The following is a 24,771-nucleotide window of genomic DNA, read 5'->3' on the forward strand; positions in this document are numbered from 1 at the left end:
CGCCTCACACGTCTGGACGTGTAAGGCCACCACAGTCCTCCCTCCTCCCCGACTTCCCGCTGCACCTCTTCACCACGCCAAACAGCAACTGGGCTGGAGAGCAAACAGAAATAGCTGACACGCTGTAATTAAAAAATTCGAGCGTTTCAAAATGAGTCAGAACTGTTACCCTCATGTACTGGAGCAGAAATACCAGCTGCCCAGACTCACACACGGCCTTCCATCACTTGCTGCGTCCCTGCCCTTGATTCCCCAGACACAGCACCAGTCCCTGGTAAGCCAGAACCACAGAAAACTGCTTTTATTGGCTTTCACTAGCCACATAACCACCCCCTTTGGAGCTTGCCTGGACAGCTCCAGCCTCCTCTAGATCACTGGAGGAGAAAAACACTCAGAAAATTACTCTTAAGAACAACTGCTGCTGGACAGATGAGCTCCCCACACTTCCTCTGCTTTCCTACTATATATCTATATATATGTGTATATATATATGGGGGGATGTCAGGGCTTAGCAAACACATGACAAGCATGTCACTGCTCCCCTGAGACTTTGCTACAGACCTGTTTCCTCCACAGAGGCCACGATTCCCTCCTCCAGGGCAGCAGGGAAAGCTGTGCTGCCCTGACTGCCTGGCTCCCAGCACTTGTACCACAGGAGCAGCAATTACAGCTGGTAGCTGGGGCAGGAGAACCACACGGTGGGGAGCTCAAAAGAGCACCACACTCAGTTTCCACCTCAAGGTCATACACTGTGTTTTTAATAGACTTAAGCAACTTAGCATGCTTTACGAGAAACATTTTAAATGTAGAGTTTGCTTCCTGTTCCAAGGAACATTACTGTTTGTACTTAAATTTTTTAGCTTGGAGAGTGGAAATAGTGCAGCCCTTGCCTGTAAGTGAAACTATTATTTGGTCTGATGCTTGACAAGTACCAGGGAAGATCTAAAACCTAGTAAAAATCTCTGGGAGGGGGAATGAAAATAAATATTACATTTTTAAAGGGATGCTCAAGGGTTCAAAGATTTACTTACACATTCACTTTTAAAAGCTAGAATTACTTGTCAGGGAAACAAAAAGTCAAACAGGACTGACTTCTGCCACCTTGACACACAAGTTTTTTTTCAGCTTTTGAAGTGTTGTTGGGTACTTTGTGCTGGTTTAAAGTGCACAACTAGTTACAACCACGACCGTGCTTAACTAAGTTCAGTTATAGTTTCACCAAGGTACTGACAAACTTTAAGGCAAGTTGCCTTGTTAGACAGTTAACAAACTAAGACATAAATACACTTTGGTGCTACTTAACAAAGGTGGAAGCAACGTAACCCTAAAAATAAATTTTAAAATTAAAAAACAGACAAAGAAAACAAAACAACAAGTCTTTCAGAAAGTGGCCCTTGTTGTCCAATAACCTCCAGGCAAAGGAAGTTACAGTAGTGGAACTGGGGAAATAGTTAAAATATTACGAGTCTGCTCAGCCCACCTCTTTTTTCACTTTTAAAAAGGAACCAGTAGCACAGTTAAGTTTTATATTCCCCTCGGATGGCTGCGTGGCTCGGAGCCACATCTGCAACCCATTAGATGTCAGGAGCACAAGGGGAACCCGGGCTAGATACGCAACGAGCAGCTTGAGCGTCCTTCCCATACAAAACACATCTTCCCACCAGAGGAACACACCATCCAAGGTAAACAAAGACGCAAAGAAACCCCCGGAGAAACGCACAACTGGAGCCCTTGCACCCCTTGTTTTTTTTTTCCAAAGGGTACCCTCCAACAGCTCACACGAATTCAAAAGCCGCTGCAGGAAGAGAAGAAGAAAAAAAAAAAAAAAAAGAAGAAAAAAAAAGAAAAAAAAGAAAAAGAAAAAAAAAGGGAAAAAAAAAAAAAAAAAAAAAAAAAAAAAGAAAAAAGGTACGTTACAAAAGTGCCGCGAAAGACAAAGCGGCCCCCGAGTTGCCCCAAGGATCTGTGGGGAGTTTCGCCCTCCCGGGGTCAGGGCAAAGGAGGGCGGAGGGGCTGGGACAGCAGCAGCAGCGGCGGCGGCGGCGGCAGCAGCAGCAGGACCACCCCTGAGGGGCGCAGCCCCCGCCCGCGCCCCGGGGCGGCCAGGCCGGTACCGCCCCTCCCCGCGGCGCCGGGCCGCCCCCCGCCCGCACGGCACCGCGCTCACCTGTGCGAGGCTGGGCCCCTCGCGGCCTCCCCGGCGGGAGCAGCGGCCGGGGCATGGGCGGCCGGAGGAGCCGGAGCCGCGGGAGCAGCCGGAGCGGCCGGGAAGAGCCGGGAATGTCACCGGGGCCGCCGCGCCGTCACTTCCGCCCGCCGCGCCGCGAGCGCCCGCGCCGGCCGCCCGCGCCCCACAGCGACCCCGCGCGGCCGCAGCGGGAACGGCGGGAGCGCCGCCAGCCCGCGGGGCTGCGGGACGGGCCTGGCGCGGTCCCGTGAGCCTGTGACCCTGCGGGCCTGTGACCCTGCGGGCCTGTGACCCTGCGGGCCTGTGACACTGCGGGCCTGTGACACTGTGGGCCTGTGGGCCTGTGACACTGTGTGCCTGTGACACTGTGACCCTGCGGGCCTGTGACCCTGCGGGCCTGTGACACTGTGACCCTGTGGGCCTGTGAGCCTGTCTGCCTGTGTGTCTGTGACCCTGTGTGCCTGTGACACTGTGTGCCTGTGAGCCTCTGGGCCTGTGACCCTGTGGGCCTGTGACACTGTGACCCTGTGGGCCTGTGACATTGTGACTCTGTGGGCCTATGACACTGTGTGCCTGTGGCCCTGTGTGCCTGTGACACTGTGACCCTGTGGGGTCTGTGACCCTGTGTGCCTGTGACACTGTGACCCTGTGTGCCTGTGACCCTGTGGGCCTGTGACACTGTGTGCCTGTGACAATGTGACTCTGTGGGCCTGTGACACTGTGTGCCTGTGACCCTGTGTGCCTGTGACACTGTGACCCTGTGGGGTCTGTGACCCTGTGTGCCTGTGACAATGTGACCCTGTGGGCCTGTGACACTGTGACCCTGTGGGCCTGTGACATTGTGACTCTGTGGGCCTATGACACTGTGTGCCTGTGACACTGTGACCCTGTGGGGTCTGTGACACTGTGTGCCTGTGACACTGTGACCCTGTGTGCCTGTGACCCTGTGGGCCTGTGACACTGTGTGCCTGTGACACTGTGACCCTGTGGGCCTGTGACACTGTGTGCCTGTGGGCCTATGACACTGTGGGCCTGTGACCCTGTGTGCCTGTGACCCTGTGGGCCTGTGACACTGTGTGCCTGTGACCCTGTGACACTGTGTGCCTGTGACCCTGTGACACTGTGTGCCTGTGACACCGTGACCCTGTGTGCCTGTGACCCTGTGTGCCTGTGACCCTGTGTGCCTGTGACACTGTGACCCTGTGTGCCTGTGACCCTGTGTGCCTGTGACACTGTGACCCTGTGTGCCTGTGACCCTGTGTGCCTGTGACACTGTGACCCTGTGTGCCTGTGACCCTGTGGGCTTGTGACACTGTGTGCCTGTGACACTGACACTGTGACTTTGTGACCCTGTGTCCCTGTGACTCTGTGTCCCTGTGTCCCTGACCCCGTGTCCCCGAGTCCCTGTCCTCGTGTGCTTGTGTCTCTATGTCTCTGTATCTCTGTCCCCATGTCCCTCTGTCCCTGTGTCCCTGTCCCCTTGTCCCTGTCCCTGTGTCCCTGTATCCCTATGTTCCTGTATCCCCACGTCCCCGTTTCCCTTTGTCCCCGTGCCCCTGCCCCCATGGCTCTGTCCCTGTCCCTCTGTCCCTGTGTCCCTGTCCCCGTCTGCCTGCATCCCTGTGTCTCTATGTCCCTGTGTCCCTGGGTCCCTGTCTCCGTGTGCCTGTGTCCCTGTGTCTCTATGTCCCTGTGTCCCTGGGTCCCCGTCCCTGTGTGCCTGTATCTCTGCATCCCTGTGTCTCTATGTCCCTGTGTCCCTGGGTCCCTGTCTCCGTGTGCCTGTGTCCCTGTGTCCCTGTGTCTCTATGTCCCTGTGTCCCTGGGTCCCCGTCCCTGTGTGCCTGTATCTCTGCATCCCTGTGTCTCTATGTCCCTGTGTCCCTGGGTCCCTGTCTCCGTGTGCCTGTGTCCCTGTGTCCCTGTGTCTCTATGTCCCTGTGTTGCTGGGTCCCCGTCCCTGTGTGCCTGTATCTCTGTGTCCCTGTGTCTCTATGTCCCTGTGTCCCTGGGTGCCTGTGTCCCCGTGTCCCTGTGTCTCTATGTCCCTGTGTCCCAGTCCTTGTGTGCCTGTGTCCCTGTGTCTCTATGTCCCTGCAGCTCCATGTCCCTGCGTCTCCTGTGGCTCCCTGTGTCCCTATGTCATGCCCCGTTGTCCCCATATCCCTGTTTGTTTATGTGCCTGTGTCCCTAGGTCTCTATGTCCCTGTGTCCCCGTGTCCCTGTGTGCCCATGTCCCCGTGTGCCCGTATCCCCTTGCTACAGTGTCCCTATGTCCCTGTCTCTGTATCTGTGTCCCTATGTGCCTGTGTCCCTGTGTCACTGGGCTACTGTCACCATCCCTGTGTCACTGGGTCACTGTCACTGTGTGCCTGTGTCCCTCCCTGCCCCTGTGTCAGTGTCACGCTGTCCCTGCCCACCTGTGTCCGAGTCCCTAGTCACTGTCCCTGTGTCACTGTCAGTGTCCCTGTCCCTATCACTGTCCCTTGTCACTGACTCTGTCCCTCTCAGACACATCCCTCACACACTCCGAGCACGTTCTCCCTTCGACACCGATCCTGGCGATCCTGCGCTCCCTGAGACCACAGAATCCCGGGATCTTTGGATTTAGAAGGCACCTCTGGAGAGCCCGAGCCCCGGGGGCTGCGTGGGGGGAAGCGTGCGGTGCAATCAGAGCGACATTGTAATGCCCTCTTTAATCATTGTAATGCCCTCGTTAAACACCGTCCCGGTGTTTCTGCATCCCGGGGGTCGTCCCTGAGACTCGGAAACGTGGCAGGAAATCACTTCAGCAAGGTCCATAAGTCCTGATCAGGGCTGGGAGCACCTGGGAAATTGAGGAGTTAAGCATTCAATGTACAGCTGCTCGTGGCACAGACTCAGTCCCAGGGCTGGTAGCAAGGAAATGTGTGGGGATTCTACCTGCACCACCACCCAAATCGTGAGCATGGACTCGGGAAAAACAGACATCATGCCACCTCAGAAGCATTTATCATATTAGGAGAGATGAAGAGATTCAGCTAGAAGCAGAACCACGCATTCGGGGATCCACAATTATTTTTTAAACCGGTACTTTGCGAGGCACTTCTCACCAAATATCTAAAAAAATTTTCACCTTTCAAGGAAGGTGAACACATTATTTGTGGTGTCAGCATGAAGGAAAGCACTAACAAAACCTGTACTTGAGCAAAGGCAAAACCTTCCCTGTGCTGGGCTGCGGGCAGAATCCAAAGCCCACTCCGATTTCCTATGCGGCTTGAACCATCAGCCTTCACCACCCAGCTGGCTGCTTCTGGAGGGGAAAAACATCTAGAACTTGTATTTCCAGGGACGGGGGGAAACATCTAGAACTTGTATTTCCAGGGACGGGGGAAACATCCAGAACTTGTATTTCCAGGGACGGGGGAAACATCCAGAACTTGTATTTCCAGGGACGGGGGAAACATCCAGAACTTGTATTTCCAGGGATGGGGGGAAACATCCACAACTTGTATTTCCAGGGACGGGGGGGAAACATCCACAACTTGTATTTCTGGGGAATAATGTGCTTTGGTGGCACGGCTCCTGAAGGACATCCAGAGGACACCACGCAGCTCTCAGGCGTTGGGACACAGCAGCTGGGAACAGGCAGAGCAGTTTTGGACGGAGTACAGGAAAGCAGAAGGAGGCAGGCGAGGGCGGTGAGCATCTGCCTTGGATTTGCAGGAAGAGTGGTACATGGGAAGGAGCTCCGAGACTCCACGGCTGAAGGAATTGGCAGGCTGGAGGCTTTACAAAAGAGAGGAAAAGGAATGCTGGCTGTCCTAAGTACCGTGGAATCAGTAAACTGAGCAGGGAGACACCAGTCGTCTGTAAATGTCTGGATGAAGCAAGTGGCATCAAAGGAGAAGGCTGGGGATACATTAATTATTTTAATGGGGTAAAATTACAGAAGGGCATGTCTAAGCTGAGAATCCATGTGGAAAGCCTTTGAATGGAGAACCACAAGCTGGAAAAATCGTCTCCCTAAGGGAAGTGATGAAAGCTTTATTGCCTGAGATTTTAAATGACAGATTAGGGGAAATACCAAGGGACTCATTCTGAAACATCAGGGAGATTGCACTGAAAGATTAGGAAGGGAAGAGGAAAGGCTGGAGGTAGTGCTGGCTCCAGGAATTTTGGGAGTACAGCCCAGCACATCTTCTAGGCTCCTCTGGCTCCATGTTATCATTCTCTGACTGTGTCTGCCAAGAGTGCAATGATTTCAGCATTAGTTACCCCACAAGGACGTGATAAGAACTCCTCCGCCAGGAAGAAACGTGGTTGAGAAAAGGGAATCTCAGCACTTCCCCAAGGACAATGGGAGGAAATCAACTCAGTCCTGGAGCACAACCTTGAGCCACATTCTCTTATCAAAGGAAGAGCTGGTTGTGAGAGCATTTTGGTTAATAAGGGCTTCCAGGCTGGCTTCTCTCAGCCAGCTCCTGGCAGGGGGACACTCCTCTGTCCCTTCTCCCTTCTCTTTCCCAGCCCCAGGCCAAAAGTTTCCCTCCACCTCCAGACTGAAGAATGACTTTTCAGGAGCTCATCTCAGAGGCATCCATAGGCACATTACTAAGCATCCTCTGCAAAGGAAGCTTCACCTTCCAAGCAACTTTTAAACAACACCCATTTTCCAAGTCTCTGAAATCACAAATGTGGTGCTGAGAGCCAGCCAAGCCATTCCCCTGCTGCTCTTGAGGTCACTCAGGCTCCCCTGCACAGCACAGCAGTGGCCAAACAGAAACCATGGAAAAGGTGTCCAGAACACCATGGTGTTCATCCACCCCTGAGGAACAGCCAGAGTCTCCTTGGGAAGGAAAAGAAATAAAACATTTCCTAGGTTTTATCAGCCAAAATAATCTAATTAACCAGCACAGCTGTTTCATTAGCATTAGAGGCACATTTATCAAGGGGCTAGAGGAAGCATTTATAAGATTAGTTTGTAATTTTGGAGTTGCTGGATGTTTTTTTACTAGAGTTTACGCAGTTCAGGACGGTGCAGTGCTGAAGGACTTCAAGGCAGGGAGAGGCAGCTCTGTGTCCTTCCATGTAGGTGGTACCTGGCAAAGATAGAAGGAATCACAAGTCTTGCTTTAAACACACGCTCATTGGTAAAAGCCTCTGCTTACTCACATGTGGTGTTTTTTTGTAGGAGAAATATTTGTGAATTGGAGAAGCAGAAACACAGCCCAGTGCTGAAATTCTTTAGGGAAGTGAGCATTTAACAAAATAAGAAATGTTTCTAAAGTTGCTTGAAGCTACTCACAGCGACTGCCTGATTGCAGCCAAAGTGAAGGATTTCCTGCAAGGTTGCAGAGACCAGGATCACTATTGTTTCACTGCTGGCCCTGTACTTTAAAAATTCAAAGAATAGCTTAGAAATACAAAACATTTCCCAGACCTCTATGACCTATTAATTGCTAAATTTGAAACATCTTTTACCATTTTTTACCATTTTACACTTACCATTTGACACATAAAATTTTGCTTGTAAGTACCCAAAATAGCATTGAGTATCAAGATACTTGGAGTGTTTTACTGGAGGTGGTACCAAATGCAACCAACTTACTTTTAAAATAAATCTTGAAACTTTTAATATTTTTAGTTATTTTTAATTAAAGACCAAAAGATTTATATGAATTAAAGGAGATTTTTAAATATTTTTAGTCAAAGGAAGACTGGAAAGGAACAACAGCAGTCAAAGGAAGACTGGAAAGGAACCACAATGAAATGTTTGCAACAGATGGAGTATTTCTATAGTACTAGCCAAAAGATGCAGCCAGAAGAGATTCCAGCCCCACCTTTTGAGTCAATGCATTTTAAGTAAAAAGATACATATGTCAGCTTAGAGGCCTTAAATTTGCCTGATGGATTCTGCATTTCTCTACCATTTTATTTTAATTATTCTGGGTTTAGTATATGAATGTTTTCTTTTAAATAGATTCACAATACTATGCTAGTCTGCAGATGATTTTTTTTTTCCCTAGAGGAGTTATTATTTTGCATATTGGCCTGATAAGAACAGTATGTCAATTTGTGGTAAAATGTGTATGAATTTTCATTTGAAGCTGATCCCCATTTTTCACATCTAGTTCATAATTTTAATGACTCTTTTTTTTTGTGTGTGTTTTTGGTGGATTTTTGTTGTTGTTGTTGTTGTTGTTGTTGCTGTTTTTTTTCCTGGCGGAATTCCTCATGTTTTCCAGGAAGAGGAATTGAGCACACAGCAATAAAACTCAAACACCTCTTGCACATTGTTGGGAAAATGGAACGTCTGCAGCTCAGCCTGGCCCTGCATCTGCTCTCATCTTGCAGGTGTTAACACAGGTGTCTCCAAAACTCAGTCTGGGAGCTCAGAGTGGAGCAGCTGATGTGCCCTGCAGGGACAGTGAAGCAGTGGAGGCCTCCCCAGCCTCATGTCCCTCTCAGTTGGGTGATTATTCCATATTATCCAACAGCCGAGGGTCCAGCTGGCAGCCACCCGCTGTGACTCTGTTGAAAACACTCAGCAGCTGCCAGGGCAGAGGGGGAAGCCCAGAATCAGAGGTTTTCTCAGCCAGCCTGGTGTGCTCCTGTCTCAGCAGGACTTCAGCAAGCTGTTCCTCCTCCACCATCCCATCCCCACGTGGGAAAAGCTGGTCTGTCCCAAAACACGAGAAGGAAAGGGCTCCCTCAAGGCACTCTGCCCATGCGAAACCAAAGAGCTGAGAAACCTTCCCAAAGGGCTCTACAAATCTCGTTTATTTGACTTTTCCCGATTTCCAACCAGGAGCTGAGCAGTCAGACCTGACAGCTGTCCGCTGATTTACGCTGCGTATGCTGGGGACGGCTCAGCTGTGACACATGGCTCGGATGCAGCTGCTGGGGATTTTTTTTTTTTTTTTTCCTCCTCCTTGAGTTTCCAGTGCTAGGAAGCAACACGTGGCTGTGTTTGGGCAGCTCTCCAGGCAGTCTGGCCCTGCTGCTCTCTAGATTCAGGCTCTTCACGTGCTGTGAAATAGCAGCAGCCGGGGAGCGGTGCAGCTGCTCCGTGGGCGTGGGGAGGGGAGAACAGCCCCAGGCTGCACAACTGATGCACCACTTCATGATGAGGTGGAGCTATGGAAGTGCCAGAGTCCCCAGGAAATCCTCCCAAGCCTGGAGTCATGGTTACACGTGTGAGATAAAAAGTTTTCTCCTAATCTTAGCCGAGTAAGTCTTGAGGCTCTCATTAAAAAGCAGGGCTGGTAGCACCCTCAAGCCCTCATACTTCACATCTTTGTATCCCAAAGAGTGATCAACACTCCCTCACATTTTAAACACTCGAGCAAATCACTTCTAATTTGCTTTTAAGAGCTTTCAGTGATTAAGATTCCTTAATTGCTAGGCTATGACCTCCAGTGCCTTACACAGGCTTTCTTCGTAGACAATTCTTTTATATCTACTCAGCCATGTTCTGATGTCTTCCAAGACAACAACTTCTTCCCCTTACCACAACAGGAAAATCAGATTATATTCTTATTCTTTCCAGTTTCAAACACCATTCCCATGGCTTTTGTGTTGGTTTTATTAGTAAGCTGCAGCTGTACCTGTAATCATCCCTGCACTATGCTGCCTGTTCCAAATTTCACATCATTTACCCCTGAGGTAATTTCTGTTGAGCCAGTTTAGCCCATGAATTTTCCACTTGCTCTTGCCCTCATTTCCTATCCCAGAAGAAATGAAGATAAATAGCCCCAAAACTAAGGCAAATCACCCTTTCCTCACAGCCACACCTGGAACTAAACAGCAACTCCTTAAGCTGTATGAGGCTGGAGATTCCTGTGGGCAGTGACTCTCTGGGCATCTCTCCATTCTTCCCGGAAGAAAAAAGGAGAGGACAGAGGTCACACTTGTGGTGTTGTATTGGAAACAGAGTAATTTTGAATCTCTCTTCCTGCAGATCAGTGAAAAATCATCTTTTGCAGTGAAGCAGCAGCTGTCATGGCCATAATCTCTTGCAACTCCAATTGCAAACAGATTGTCACTGAGCACCACTCTTTGCCTGGATGCTTCCCAGAACAAACAGGCCCATGCTCAATGTCCTCAGGTGCTGCCACTCTTTCTAGATTTTGCTTTTTCCCTATCCTATACAGGAGATTTTTCCCTCCTATACAGGAAATTTTCTAATTTTTGGCTGTGGTATCCAATGGCTTCTAAAAGCTGGAGTGTGCAAACCACTTCTCAAAGTGTGGAAGGCTGGTGTGGTCATGGCATGGAAATAAGAGGCCTAAGGAAACCCTCCTGGAAGATGACATTTGAGGTAGGATTGTTAAGGGCAATCTGACTTCAAAATCATCACGTCCCACAGAGGTTCTGCAAAAATACTGTTTTCAGATCTAGAAAGGTCTTACTGTGTGGTTTTTTTTTGTTTTGTTTTGTTTGAAAACTATGCCTGCACTATCCACAGAGCTGCTTTACAGGTGTGTATCACAGAGTGTCCTGGTTTAGGACAAATTAGGGGAAAACACCTCCAAAGGAGCCCCTTATAGGAAACCAAAACCCTCCGCAACCTCCCCCCCACCACCGGGTTCGGGAGGAATTCCTTCAGAGGGGAAGTGGAAAAAACTTGTTCATTGAGGCACAACAAAAAAACACTCCCCAGCACAAGAGAAATAGCCCAAGATGACCACAGATGTTTTCACCAGTCCAAGGGGGTTGAGCTGTATCTCTCTTCGCCGCAGAGGGTACGAAACTTCTTTCGCAGACCCCGGGGGAGCTCCTGCCCGGAGTAGGTCCGATGTCTTGGGGGGGGGGGGGGGGGGAACAACGGAAACTGGGAAAAAGGAAAAAAAAATGGCAAAAAAGCAAGCCAGCGAAAAGCAGAGAAAAAAGAGAGGAAAGCAGAGCCAGCAAAGCACGCAGCCAGCAGCAAGCAAAAGCAGCAAGCAAGCTAAGCGGCAAGCCAGCAGCCAGCCGGGGGGGGGGGAAGGAAGACAAAACAAACTGAGGACAGGGAACAGAAACCACGATTGGGATAATGAGCATGAAAATGTCCTGTCCCCACGACACAGAGGGAAAAATAACTCATAAAGTCAAGAGCAAGTTTGGAGGCTATTTAATGAAAAATAGGTGAAGTTTACAAACACAAGGCCAACAGAGAGAAGAACACAGCAGGAAGCTGCCACGGTACAAGTAAGAATTCTGAAGTGCATTGCTTGTGCAAGTAAGTAGGCAACAGAAGGAAAATCGTGTTCCACATAGGCCACTTCAGGTGAGCTGGGGTTTGCTGGGCTATGTCAGCTCGAAAGGCACAGCCTCGATCTTCCTTGTGAGCTCTTCATCCAAGGCTTCCTATCGGGAGACAAAACCAAGAGGAATCAGGGACCACGAGACAGCTTCCACACGCACACACTGCTGGTAAACAAACCCTGGGAGGTTGTCAGCAGTGAGGGATAAACCCCAGTGTTGAGCTAGATGGACTCGTCACTGCAAAGGGCAGACAGCCACAGGGAAATCTCCAAACAAAATGGGGCTGGACAAGCTCAGCTGCCTTTACTCTGTGCCCCGATGCGATTTTGGACACGTCCCAGCTCACAGGTCCTCCCCAGAGGTGAGCATTCTGACCTCAGAACAGCCTCAGGCTGGTAAGGGGAGCCTGTACTCCTGAATCACAAACAAGTGGTGTACCAACCCTGGCAGTCTCACCTGAAAATGTGCAAAATGCTCTTACCTAGATGTGATTTTTGATCACACGTTTAAGGCTTACCACTCCTGCTTTACGAGCAAGCAGGCAGTAGCCCAAAGGAACAAAAACATATTTTATGGGGCTCAAACATGGGCCAGATCACTCAGGAAAGCTACCTATGAACTTCCCAAACAGCTTTATGGTGTTTGGCTCAACAGCCACACCTGCAGATTGCACAAGCATGGAGGAAATGGGCACTATGTTTTACAAGGGAACGTCCCCATTGCAGTCTACAAGGCAGATGTTGACTAAAATAAGCCTGGAGCCCTCTGAGAGTTCAGGAGGAGCAAGGAAGCTTCTGAGACTGACAGTAAGTGAATAAACGTTCCAATAGGCAAAATTCACGGGGATATAGCTACCTAATCTGCACTGATATCACTGTGCCCAACTGCCTTTGCAGCTCAGACATCACCAGTTCCCCTGATTAGTATCTACAAGTTCTGCCTCACTAAATTTCCCCATGAGAACATTAAGACTACAGTCTAAGGTGGGAAAATCTGTAATCAATTAATATACGTAGCTCCTGGAAAGATAAAAAAACTCTTACAAGTGTTTTTCTCGCTTCTTCCACCTTCACTTTTGCCAAGGAAATGCTCTAATGAGAGAAAATGGCATAAGAATCAGCATTTCATCAAGAAACAAGAGCCCCTGCACCTATACAAGAATCTAATGATGAGCCTCGGGTGAATTAATGGACAATTAATGCAATTTTGTGTACGCACTTCACATGCAGAAGGTATTGCCATTAAAAGGCTAGTGTTGGTTTGGTTTGGGCAATCATGTATTTTTCAAAAGTCTGGTATGGCCTAAAGTCTAAAAAAACCCTTTCATCTTAAGCAATTTTCCAAACCTACCAATCAAGGGACTTGATTTCAAGCATATTTGTGCAAGAATTTTCCAAAGCACAGTAAGTCTGCAAGGATAAACCTCCCTCCCCTCCTCCTGCCTGCACTAGGGGCTCTCCCTGTCTCCACTGACAGCAAGGCTGGAGGAGGGAACTGGAGAACATAATCCCATTTGAATGTTGTGTTCCACTTGAAGGAAGGAGGAAGCTGCCTCTTGGAGGAAGATGGATTAAACAGAGCAACAGTTCCAACCACAGCTTTTTGTTTGTTTGTTTTTGTGGGTTTTTTTTGGGGGGGGGGGGGTTGGGGTTTTTTTTTTGTTTGTTTGTTTGTTTGTTTGTGGGGTGTTTGTTTTTTGGGTTTTGGGGGTTTTTTTTGTGGGTTTTTTTGGGGTTTTTTGGGGGGTTTTTTTGTTTTTTTTTCCTAGGAGCAAGACATCAGTGTTTGTATGAGGGAGACGAGAAACTTGCACTTTCATAGAGTACCCAGCACCTTCAAGAGAAATCAAAGAAAATTATGGAGCAGCCAGTTTAGGGGACAAAACCTACATTTGGCTATTTCTTCAGGATCCTCAAAATCCTGTTCAGAGCACCAAACTCTGCACCACGTGCTGTGTCCACCATATTGACAGCCTGATGACAGTTACAGCTAAAGTACTGGTAAATCTTAAAAAGTTGGTTATACTAGGGGATTCCTGTTATTCCATATTACTCTGTCCAATTTCTAGCTGAAATTCTGTATTAAGAAATTTGTCCAATTTCTAGCTGAAATTAGCAATTCAGGGGAATTACCCAGCAAATCTGTCTACTTTGTTAGAACGAAGTTTGCCTGACAAGGAAACTTAATTTCTTGGCTTTGATTAATAAATAGAGATCAAGTCTTTGGTTTGCATCATTAACAGACCTGTAGGACATCTACCAATCCACCAAAGGGATCACAATGATAGCCCTTACGTTCTGAAGTCCACTAAAGTTAACCTGATGGCAAATACAATATAACAGTGGAATAAATAGTTACAGGAGGTAAATCATTATAGGACTTCAGTTCCATCTTCAATGGCTCAATTTTTTCACGCAGTGCAGCCAGTTCCTGCAGAAGGAGAAAGGCAGGTCATATTCTAGGGAATTATTTGTACAATTGGCAGAAATGATTAAGACAGATCCAGAGTTACCTACAACATTTCAGAATTTAAGAGCTTTCATCTTCTATAAAACACATGGAAAACCAAAGTTTTGCAGACCCAGCAGCAAAAAGACTCTCCCTTGTGCTTATCAAGTGGAAACAATTTCTTTTTGGGGCTGCAGACTGAGTACCTTCCATAGTGCTGAATTGTAATAATTAAATAATAATTAAATAATTATTATTTAAATAATTAAAGTTAATAGTTAAATTAATTAAATAATTAAAGCTAAATCAAATAATTAAAGTTAAATGAAAACCAAACTCCTTTGTGCTGCCCATTTCACTCATGCCTTGGCAAATCTGTTCTATAAATGTCAAGGAGTCAAACCGTACCTTATGCTTGGGCTCTAGAAGATGACAAGCCTAGAGAATTTGCCTGTGGCTTTCTGGATGCAAAATTCCAACAAAAATTAGGTCTGGTCAGTACCCTCGCGCAACACTGGGCAATGTGAGCACTGCCACCCAGTGCTGGTTGGTGAGAAGCACAACAGAGAAACCAGGAAATCTATTTTCACTGCTCCACTCAAAAACATAAAGGAAAAGATAGCAAAAGTAATGAGGAGAAAGACTGAGTTCCCGCTACAATAATAGCAAAAAATATCAAGATGTGTTGAGTTCACAGCACAAAGCTGTAAAATCTGTAGTTAATAACTCAAGAAATGTGCTTTTTCTTTAACATATGTTCCACTAGGCTTACAATAAAACTGATTAATGTTATATTTAAAGACACAACAACAACAAAAAAATAGCACACAGTGATTCTGAATTTGGGTTTCATTTAACCTTATCCCCTTGTTTTGAAGTGTTTGGAAGAGATTTATTTCACACACAGTCGAAAGAATCACATGGGTCATTCTATCAAGAAGCTGCAATACACAGGTAGCCAAAGGGATATAGTCCAAAGAAAATCCACTCTGTTTTTAACATGGATCAGAAATAAAGGAGGCAGATCTGTTTTCAGTGGCAGGGAATATATTCAGTGGAAATTTTGCAGTAGATGCCTCTAGGAGAGACAAACCCACTCAAAAGAGCCCAGTTCATGGGAATCCACCTACAACATTTTTATTTGTGCTTCCTTTGGCTATTAAGATTTGTTCAGGCAACCAAACAGCAAACTACAATTCCTGAAAGCACCCAACAAGCAAGCCTGGCCTCCCACTGTAGCAACATCCCTCTTGTATCCAAAAACCTACCTCAGACGATTTCATGAGTGCCTCGTGTGTCAAGGATTGGTCCAACCCCCTACCAACAAGCTCATCCTGCAAACAGGAGAGGGCACAAAATGCAGCAAGAAGGATAAAGATTTCACCATTTCCTTCTGTTTATATCTAAACAGGCAGGGAAGAACGCATCTTGTCCACAGCAGAAACGTGTGCTATTGGAGCCACAGCTACAGCTGGTGTACAAAATGAGGTGCTGCTAAAATTTGTATTAAGATTTGTCGCTGTTGAGCAGGACAGGAACAAAATTACTCTAAGTTAGAAGGCAAAGAGAATGAACTCTGATTTATTTTAAATGCCCTGCTCTATATATAGAGAACATCGTGCAGACTAATTTTATTGGTTTTAGAGTAAAAACATCTCACACCATTGGTGTGCAGTGAATGCTGCACGGTGGCAGAACATATCTATAAGCAATGTGAACAATAAGATAGATTAGAGAATTATTTACATTCTTTCCTAACTGTTTCCCAGGCTCTCACCTGGTTAGAAAACCTTTCTCTTTCTCTCTGCCTGAACTGAGAATATCCACAAAGAATAACAAGTCTTTCCAGAAAAGCAGTGGGAGAAGGGGCAAACAACAAGGCTGAAGAAAGGATTCTCAGGAAAATGTCAATTGTAATACAACACTTTCCATCTTGTGTTTGTTCAAGGTGTCAGGTATGGCTTTATTTTAGCCATAAAGTAACTTGCTGGAGTTTCTCAGGGAATGAGGAGAGAGCACTGTACTGATTACTGGATGCACTGAGGAGAGATCAGCGGGGACAACTGAACTAAATTCACATGTTGTCCTGTTAGCTCAGGAGTCCCCAGTAATGGAGTTTAGGAAGCTTATGGAATGTCTCTGTAACTACAAATTTGGGCTCAACCAATCACATCATCCCATCACAGTGTCATGTAAGAAAATTCCTTACACCTACCTCAGCATTCCTGATCCTTATTTTCAGATCCTTAGACTTAACTTTCAGGAAATTCACGGTACTGGATTGTGTCTCAGCTTTGGCCTTTTCTGCGCTCTGAAATTTCTCCAGTTTTTCAACATCCCTTAAAAAATAATACAAAAAGAAAAAAACTGTTACATTCAAAGATGTATCAGTATACAAATACTGTTACTTATCTATGCTCAAACCCTGCAATAAAACCAAGACAAGAAGGAAAAAAAAATGAGAAAACCCCGCATTTCCCTGTGATATTTTCCAATGGAAACGTATACAGCTGTTACCTCCAGATCCCCACAGACCAGGAAAAGCAGTGGCAAAGAGGAAAGCTATATGCCTAAAAGCAAAGGATAATAAATAGTCTTGTGCATAATTCCCTAACTCATTTAGAGACCTGTTACACAAGCTAAACCTCAGATCAAGAGGAGGCAAACCTGCACAAAGCACATGGGAATATCTTCTACAAGGCAAATTAACATTTTAAAAGACAAAAAAAAAAAAAAAATACCACCACTCTGCAAATAATTAGACTGGAAGGGAGCTGTGGAGAGCATCTGAGCCAGCCCCCACTCAAGGCTGGGGCTGATCGTGCTGTGCTTGGCAAAGCACTTCAGACTAGATCCTCCAGGGAATGGACTTGACACTGATTTTTTTTTTTAGTTATTACTATTATTACGTCTTCTACATACTGGTTAAGGGACCTTCTTACCTGAGAATGGTTTTTGTTTTGCCTCCCTCAGTCTGACTACAGAGGCCATGCTAAATGTGCTAAGAAAATCAGATTTATCTTCAGCCTCAGACAAAAGCAACTGCTAGAAGATGGAAACTTATATCTGAAAACAGCTTGTAGAACACTTTTGCTTTAAAATAATGGGTTTGATGCTTTCCCAGATCTCTTTTGACTACTGAAAGTATCCATAACAGATGGGTTTTCATAGATACTTCCAAACACTTAGAATTGGAGATGTGTCAAACCCATAAACAGTTATCCTTGTTAGTTACCACAACCTATGTTGCCCAAGGCAGAGATCACCAGTATTACTTTAATCTTTCCCTCTTCCTCATCCATTACTCACTCCTCTATCTGTTTTTGCATCATCAGTGCTGAAGTTAGTTTTTTCGAGAGAGTCTTATATTTCAGTTCCATTTCTTCATTTCTTGATTTTGTTTCATACAGTTCCGAGGTCATGTCATTGATGGCACAGTAGAAGCTGGTGAAGAAAGAATCAGTGGGAATGCTTAGGAGTCAGCTCTTCTGAAAGTCAGAGTTATTGTTATTCTTTTCTCCACACTTTAAATGAATGACTTACTTTCCTCTTCATGTTATAGCAGGAGTGAATTTAAATAAGACGCTAAGGGAATTTGCTTTCCATAACTAGCACAGATTTCCACGTGGAAGGGAAAACAGCCCAGCAACCTGATTAAGGGTAAGTGAACAACAACTGGCACTCTGGTGAATAAAACCACCACATGCTCCACTCCTGGCTTGCCTCACTGCCTTTGAGTGAAAAATTCAGTCCGTGAAAATGCACAGTCACAAGATGTGCCCAGCAGCATCTGAGTACCTTCCTCTTCCCAAGTGGCCCAAAGCTCCTCCCCCTCCAGCTCAGGAAGAGAGATGTAAGAGCCAAGATCCTAAATATCACAAAAAAAAATTGATTCCAAGGCAGATTTTGCCCCTTCTTTGCTGCAAGTGCTGCAGTGCCATGGGTCAAAGCCATGCTAGGGAGAGTGGCCCAAGGAGACCAGACCAACAGATGCCATTTCTCCATGGCAGAGGGAATCTCCTCGCATGAACTGAGGCCAGATGAGACAGACAAGGATGAGGAGCTGAGGCTGGAAGACCAGTCACAGTTCCCCAGTCTTTGCCTAAGCAGTATGAACACTGCTGTAGCCTGGGATACCTGGCACAACAGTCCAACTGGCAGCAGCCTGCAGCCCCCAACCACAAAAGCATGAGGAAAAGGATGGATTTAACTCCATCCCAGGCCCTTCTCGGGGTTCAGAGCCTTCCTGTGCTGGGATAACCTAGAGCTAGCACTTTGTGCTCAGTTCCCATCCGCTCCAAAGCTGCCCAAGGGGTGAAAAACAAGCCTGACAAGTAAGATTCCTAGTGCCAAGTTTGAAGCTGCTGACGCGAAACAACAGAGGAAAACAGCACAGACCCTCACCACGAATGCAGAGCGTAAAGAATTACCTGGTAAGAGACGTGTCCTCCACTTTGAGTTCCAATGCACTTGCTGCCAGGTCCATGAGGTCTTCGGTGGCCTCTTTGGACAGATTGCCCTCAGAAAAACCCAGGCTTTCTTGAAGAATATCCTGCCAGTACTCAGCTGGAAAATATACACAACCCAAAGTAGTGATTTTTTTTAATATTACTGTTCTTTTATGGAACTCTTCAAAGCCAGAACCCAATCCCACACTGGGAATTTGGCTACCTGCCTGTTGTTGGGGGGAAAAAAAAGACACTTTTAAAAAAAGGCTTAAACATGCCAAACTGCCGCCACATCTCCATTTGTCAAACAAATTCAGTGTATAAAGGGAGAAAGCACTGCTCCACTCCCTCCCTCACCAGTCTGTCTGACATCAGACAAACAAGAACTCACCCTCGTGCTGCAGCAATGAGCACCTGCAGGTCACCTCCCCAAAAAAGCTCAGCCTGAGCCTTGCTCATGGCAGACCCAGGAAGTCTGCCTCCATCATTTTTTGTTTGGCGGCAAGGCACTTGAAGGAAGAAAAACCAAACACGTTTTCTTGCAAAAACATCTTCATGTGTACTATGCCAGCCTTTGCACAAAAAAATAAAATTCCTTCCTGAGAAAAGCCTGTGAAGCGACAGTCCTTTATTGTGTGTGTTAAAAACATACTATGGTCCCCTGAACCACTCACTTGCTCAAAAAAAACCCCAAACAAATTAAAAAATAGTCACTCTAGGCAGCTTCAGCACAACTTAATCATCTCAATGTTGTTTCAGGCTTCTCCAGGGCTTTCCTTAACAGTGGCTTAGCACCAGCTCAGACTCGTGAATGAGCTGCAGGGACACTTCCCTCTCTATCCAGGCAATATTTCCATGCTGTGCTATCCAGCCCAGCAGACTAGGAGGTTTTAGCAATTAACCTGCTTGCCCACATTTATGGCCCACTAAAGATGGCTTAAAAAATTGTCCTTGACCAATCTTATGTCACTGGAAATTGCAGTAAAAATCGCATTAAAAAAAAAAAAAAAGCTGAGTCTGTTTCAATTACATATATTTATATATATTCCTAAGTTTTTAACAAATAGAATCTTCAGGATCACTCAGAACAGCCTGACTTAGGTGGAACTGAGAAATGGAGCTTCAAACTCACTTTCTGCTTCATACTTAGATGTCTGCTCCTTCATGTCTTCTATCAGCAACATAACATCCCTGTCTCTCTCTTCATTGCACTCCATAACTTCATGCAAAATATCCACTGTCCTTTCATTCACCTCATACTCTGGAATGGGCACACCGTCATATAATTTCTTTAGCCAAAAAGTAACCTGCCAGAGAAGGGAGACAAAAGAGCAAGTAATCATGTGAAATGACTGAAAATAGCGGATAGGCGTGAAAAATGTAAACCACTGCAAACTCTGCATTCCTGAAGAGTAACTCCTACATCAGTCCAGGAGGCATGGGTGGGAAAAGGGGAGAAAAATTATTTTCCCTCTTCTTTAAACATCCTTTGTGGTTGAGAAGACTATATTATATCCTTTCTAATCTCACTCATTTCTTTGGACACCTGCTTATCTCCATGTGACAAAATTTTACCTTTTTATTCAGGTGACCTGTTGGCTACAGACACAGTAACAACCCAAGAGATGTTAAATGAGTGTTTGGAAAAATGGTGAACACTGTGTTAAAAGTGCCCGAGTCATCACTGGGAACAGTCTGCAGGAGAGCAGGAGAGAGTCACCACAACATGCAGCCACAAGCCCTGCAAAGCAGCTGTACCACCGAAAACAAGGTCAGAAACAAGAGATCAACACGGTGCTCTCAGGAAGGGTTGTGACTGTGGAATCACAGAATTGTTTGGGTTGGAAAAGCCCTCCAGGATCATTGAGTCCAAGCATTCCCACAGCACTGACCCCAGCCCACCACTGACCCATGTTCCCAGCTGCCACATCCATATGGCCTGTAAATCCATCCAGGGATGGGGACTCCACCACTGCCCTGGGCAGCTGTGCCAGGCCTGGACAACCCTTTGAGTGAAGAAATTTTCCCTAATATCCAACCTAATTAGGTTAGAAAGGTTAGATTACGACCAGTAATAACTGAAGAACACAGAAGTTCTGTTGTGGACAGGCTTAGAAAGAAAACTTTAAAATAACAAAAAGGAGGCAGGTTGAATAAAAAAAAAAAAAAAAAAAAAAAAAAAAGGTAAGCCTGTTTATTACAGAACAAACAACTGCAAGCAAAGCCTTCGGCTAGTCCGGAGGCTGTTTCAACAACTTAGTAACTAAAAAATTGTAACCTAGGGGTGTTTCCAGGGAAACCGGCTCCGAGGAAAGACCCGGGTATCAGACACCCAGGCCTTTCAAAGTCTCTCTTTAATCAGAGGATTGCAGCGCCCAGGATCCATGCTGTGACAGATCCATTTTCTAGTCTCTTGGCTTGTAACTTGGGTCATGCCGGACCAATCATTCTGCCATTCTTGTTGTTCACTGGCTGGCCTCTCCTCCACTCCTGGCTCGAGTTGTGGCCGTGCCTCATGATGTAATGTATTCTGGAACTTTCTTTGTTTTTATCAGATTACCACCCCATCTCCTCCCTGGTCCCACCCGCCTTTGCACTTGTACAACCACCCTTGGCTGTTAATGCAGCTATTCCCACATTTGTTGCATTCAATCCTAATCGCAACTTGTTACTTGTACATACTACATCCAACCTTAATTACCACTTTGTCACTTGTATTAACAGCGCTCAACGTTAATCAGAGTTTGTTACTTGCATTAACATTTTACCTTGCATACATTGTTAACTACATCCCCCAAAATTTAAATTTTATTTTTGTTCACAACAGTTCTACACCACGTAAGGAACATAAACTCTGGCATAAGCCTGCCTAATAAACCTGGCGGAGAATGGACGCAGCCGTTTATACTATAAATTTAAGTGTATTTTTGCTCCTAGCACCTCCTCCCTCATCCTGCTGCCGTACCCGCAACCTCAGCGACCTACACAAGCAGCAATGGAGAAAACCGGCGCGCCGCGAGGCGCAAACAGGACGAACGGGGTTCGTGTGCGTGCGGAAAACCGTGATGAAAAGAGAAAGCGAGCCCCACCGGTCCCCGTTACCCGTATGAGCTTCTCCTGGAAGGCATCGCCGCCCGGTGTTCCCGCCGCCGCCGCCATCCCGCCCGGAGCCTGACGGGAGTGGGCGGCTGACGGGCGGCGCCGCGGGGGCCGGCCCAGGGACCCGGGGTTACACCGGACGTGGGGGGGGGGGGGGGAAATAACGATGAAAAAACGTGTATAACAGCGAATCGGAGTGTTAAACGGCTCTGAGTCGAGCTGTCTCTCAGTTAAGGGAAGATGTTAAAAAACGCCAAGCGAACCCCGGCCACAGAAAAAAGAAACAGAAGAGATGCAAGAGGAAGACATCAATAAGTACAGAGAAAATTGCCTGCGGGTGCTGGTGCCAGCGGCTGGGCATGAGCCCAGGGTGCCCAGGTGGGCAAGAGGCCAGTGGCCCCTGGGCTGTCCCAGCCAGGCTGTGACACAGCCCCAGTCCCTGTGCTGGCACTGCTGAGGCGCCTCCAGTGCTGGGGACAGCTCTGGGCCCTCAGGACAAGAGAGACACTGAGGGGCTGGAGCATGGCCAGGGCAGGGAACGGAGCTGGGAAGGGGCTGGAGCCCCAGGAGAGGCTGAGGGAGCTGGGAAGGGGCTCAGCCGGGAGAAAAGGAGGCTCAGGGGGGACCTTGTGGCTCTGCACAGCTCCTGACAGGAGGGGACAGCCGGGGGGGGTCGGGCTCTGCTCCAGGGAACAGGGACAGGAGGAGAGGGAACGGCCTCAGGCTGGGCCAGGGGAGGTTTAGATTGGAAATTCAGAAAATTGTCTTCGCAAAAAGGGGTGTGAAGCCCTGGTCCGGGAGAGTGGTGGTATTAGCTCTTAACAGCCATGTGGTTTTGTTTTTGTTTTTTGTGGTTTTGTTTTTTTTTTGTTTGTTTGTTTTTGGTTTGGTTCTTTTTGTTTTGTATTATTTTGCTTTGTTTTGTTTCTTCCTAGCACTTTTACAGAGATTTAAGTGATTTCTGAAACAATCAGCATGGAAAGGATTGGTGAAGAATCATGTTTGGCACAACACATGTCAAAGTAGTTGAGAATTTTTCACTTAACCTTTTCAATTCCCAGAAGGGGAACCCACTGGAATCTGTGGCTTTACCAAGCTCTCTGGATTACCAGAGGGATCAATCACACTGTGCTTGAGTTTCAGCACTTTCTCACTGGCAGACCGAATCCTGTCTCACATATGAGACATAAAATCATCCCCAGCTGGAGACTGAGGGACCGGGGGGGGGAGAGGGGGGGATTCTGCCCCTGTGCTCAGGTGAAACCCCACCTGCAGAGCTGCCTCCAGCCATCACAACAACAGCACATCAACAGCACAAGGACGTGGAGCTGCTGGAGCCAGCCCAGAGGAGGCCCCGGAGCTGCTGCCAGGGCTGGAGCCCCTCTGCTCTGGAGCCAGCCTGGCAGAGCTGGGGCTGTTCAGCTGCACAAGAGAAGGCTCCAGGGAGAGCTCAGAGCCCCTGCCAGGGCCTCAAGGGGCTCCAGGAGAGCTGCACAGGGACTGGGGACAAGGCATGCAGGGACAGCACACAGGCAATGGCTTCCACTGCCAGAGGGCAGGCACAGGTGGGATATTGGGAACTGGGAATTGCTGGCTGGGAGGGTGGGCAGGCCACGGCACAGGGTGCCCAGAGCAGCTGTGGATGCCCCAACCTTGGAACTGTTCTGGCCCAGGTTGGACAGGGCTTGGTGTGGTGTCCAACCCTTTAGGAGAAAGGAGCATCCAAGGTGGTCGTGGTCAAAAGGAATGTCAAAATTCAGAGTGTTCACAAAAGTTTTCCAAGTTAAATTACACACTTGGCATGGAAATTAATGTTAGTCTCTGACATCCTCATATAACGCCAGGGCAGTGGGTTCTGGATAAAGGGGTAGGGTGAAAGGGAAGAAAGCAGGATTAAAGAGGGGGAGAGAGGAAGAAGGAGATCACCAGGCTTGGGTCCAGTGTTTATCCGGCTGGTGGAGTGTCTAGGGTCCTGGACATAAGGTCTTTGTGGGGGCACCTTTTATAGATGAGTTTCCCTGCCCTGGAGGTTACTTTCTCACTTTCTATGCAAATTTATCATCTGCAATTCCTTCTTCTAGACCTTTCTGGAAATGAGTTGGAGGACTTCAAGGGTTTCTGGTGATCTTGATTCCCTGATCTTGGCTTCATTGCTGTGCTGTGTTTGTCTCCAGGAACTAGAACAAGGATATTTGTCCCAGAAAAATGCTGCCCTATCTCTGAATGGCACCTTCTCCTGTTCTTCCTCACAGCTGTGTTTTTACCAACAAACCTTGATTCTTGTTACCAACAATCCTTGGTTGGCTCCACAGTTATCCAGCTATTGGTGTTTGAGGCATGCAACCTCTTATCTTCTGGGCTTCTGTACTTGGGGCAACCAGATTTAATCCATGAAACAGATAGCAGCTAACAAGCAAGCTCTGAGTAATGTCCATGTGTTAAGAGAAAACAAATTATTTGTTGGTGGAATTGCCTTGTCAAGCTTGATATGCTTCAATGATCTCAGATGTAGGGGGAGGTTAACAAAGCTTGGGAAGAAAGGATATACGACTGATAGTGGGCACAGAGAATGCAGAGTTTACAGGCCACAAGAACATGTGCTTGAACTTCCAAGACGGGGAAGAAACTAATAAAGTGAACCCCGCATCTGTGCTGAAATCAGTTCTGACTGGGAAAACAGTAATTCTGGCAGGGGGAATCTGTGACAACTGACCCAAGAAACCCACCAACCCAAGAGAAGAGAAAGACTGGGCATGAGAAACAATAGAATCATTAACCAAAAGAATACTAATTAATAAGAGAACTATGTAGCACGTAACCAGTGAATGCTAGTTCCTTTGTATGCTAAAATGTATACATTGTGAAGCTTTCTTATTGTTCTGGAATACCACTGAACACCCAGTCTTGCACAATACTGCAATAAATAATCAATGCCTCTATGGTGTGTTTGTTTATTGGCTTATTGCACAACAGGAAAGGAACCAAATTTTTGCAGACAGCATTGTCATTGCCCTATCCCTTTTCCTACCCCTGATACTGAGCCCCACCAGATTTGCACCCCTCAAGATTTAATCAGTCGCTGCAGCAGGACAGCTATGATTAAGCAGCTGCATATTGTGAGCATTGTGCTTGGCTAACTTTTTTAAGGAAATCAAGATGATTCCAAGAGGAATCGCTTTTTGGATGAGAGCCACAAGGACTGAAGTCAGCAGGACTGAGGAGTCAGTACCTGGGAGAAGAGTAATTCTGGCAGTGGGAGATTGTGGCGAGCATTTCATTGTCCAACAAGTCAAAACAGACTAAAATGAAAAGCGAGAGATCTAACTAGCAAAGAAGTGTCTGAGTGGTAATTCACTG

General features: G+C 47.0%; 2 protein-coding genes and 1 long non-coding RNA gene across 6 annotated transcripts in view; 1 reads left to right on the forward strand and 2 right to left on the reverse strand.

The window, feature by feature from the left end:
- Positions 1–2,285, reverse strand: part of ARK2N (arkadia (RNF111) N-terminal like PKA signaling regulator 2N) — a 45,109-nt gene extending 42,824 nt beyond the window's left edge. For 2 of the 4 annotated variants that reach the window (XM_053931407.1, XM_053931408.1), the window contains exons 1-2: positions 2,168–2,250; positions 1,675–1,795 (exon numbers count right to left, since the gene is read on the reverse strand). In XM_053931407.1, coding sequence (XP_053787382.1) covers positions 1,675–1,677 — 3 coding nt within the window. In that variant the 5' untranslated portion in view covers positions 1,678–1,795; positions 2,168–2,250. Of the gene's footprint in view, positions 1–1,674; positions 1,796–1,917; positions 1,963–2,167 lie in introns of those variants that run through there. The other 2 variants (XM_053931409.1, XM_053931411.1) reach the window with 2 other exon arrangements.
- An 8,984-nt stretch (positions 2,286–11,269) lies between these two features.
- On the reverse strand, positions 11,270–21,553 carry HAUS1 (HAUS augmin like complex subunit 1). The gene is made up of 9 exons (XM_053931640.1): positions 21,418–21,553; positions 19,448–19,622; positions 18,298–18,433; positions 17,177–17,311; positions 16,083–16,206; positions 15,136–15,201; positions 13,778–13,849; positions 12,463–12,510; positions 11,270–11,521 (listed from the first exon to the last, which is right to left on the reverse strand). Exons 1-9 carry the CDS (start codon positions 21,472–21,474, stop codon positions 11,462–11,464), a joined length of 873 nt encoding a protein of 290 aa, XP_053787615.1. The 5' UTR covers positions 21,475–21,553; the 3' UTR covers positions 11,270–11,461.
- On the forward strand, positions 21,549–24,351 carry LOC128781755 (uncharacterized). Its single transcript, XR_008428485.1, has 2 exons — positions 21,549–21,792; positions 23,496–24,351. It is a non-coding gene; the product is annotated as an uncharacterized LOC128781755 (long non-coding RNA).
- Positions 24,352–24,771: the final 420 nt, after the last annotated feature.

This window comes from Vidua chalybeata, chromosome Z, assembly GCF_026979565.1.
Source record: "Vidua chalybeata isolate OUT-0048 chromosome Z, bVidCha1 merged haplotype, whole genome shotgun sequence".
Classification (NCBI taxonomy): domain Eukaryota; kingdom Metazoa; phylum Chordata; class Aves; order Passeriformes; family Viduidae; genus Vidua; species Vidua chalybeata.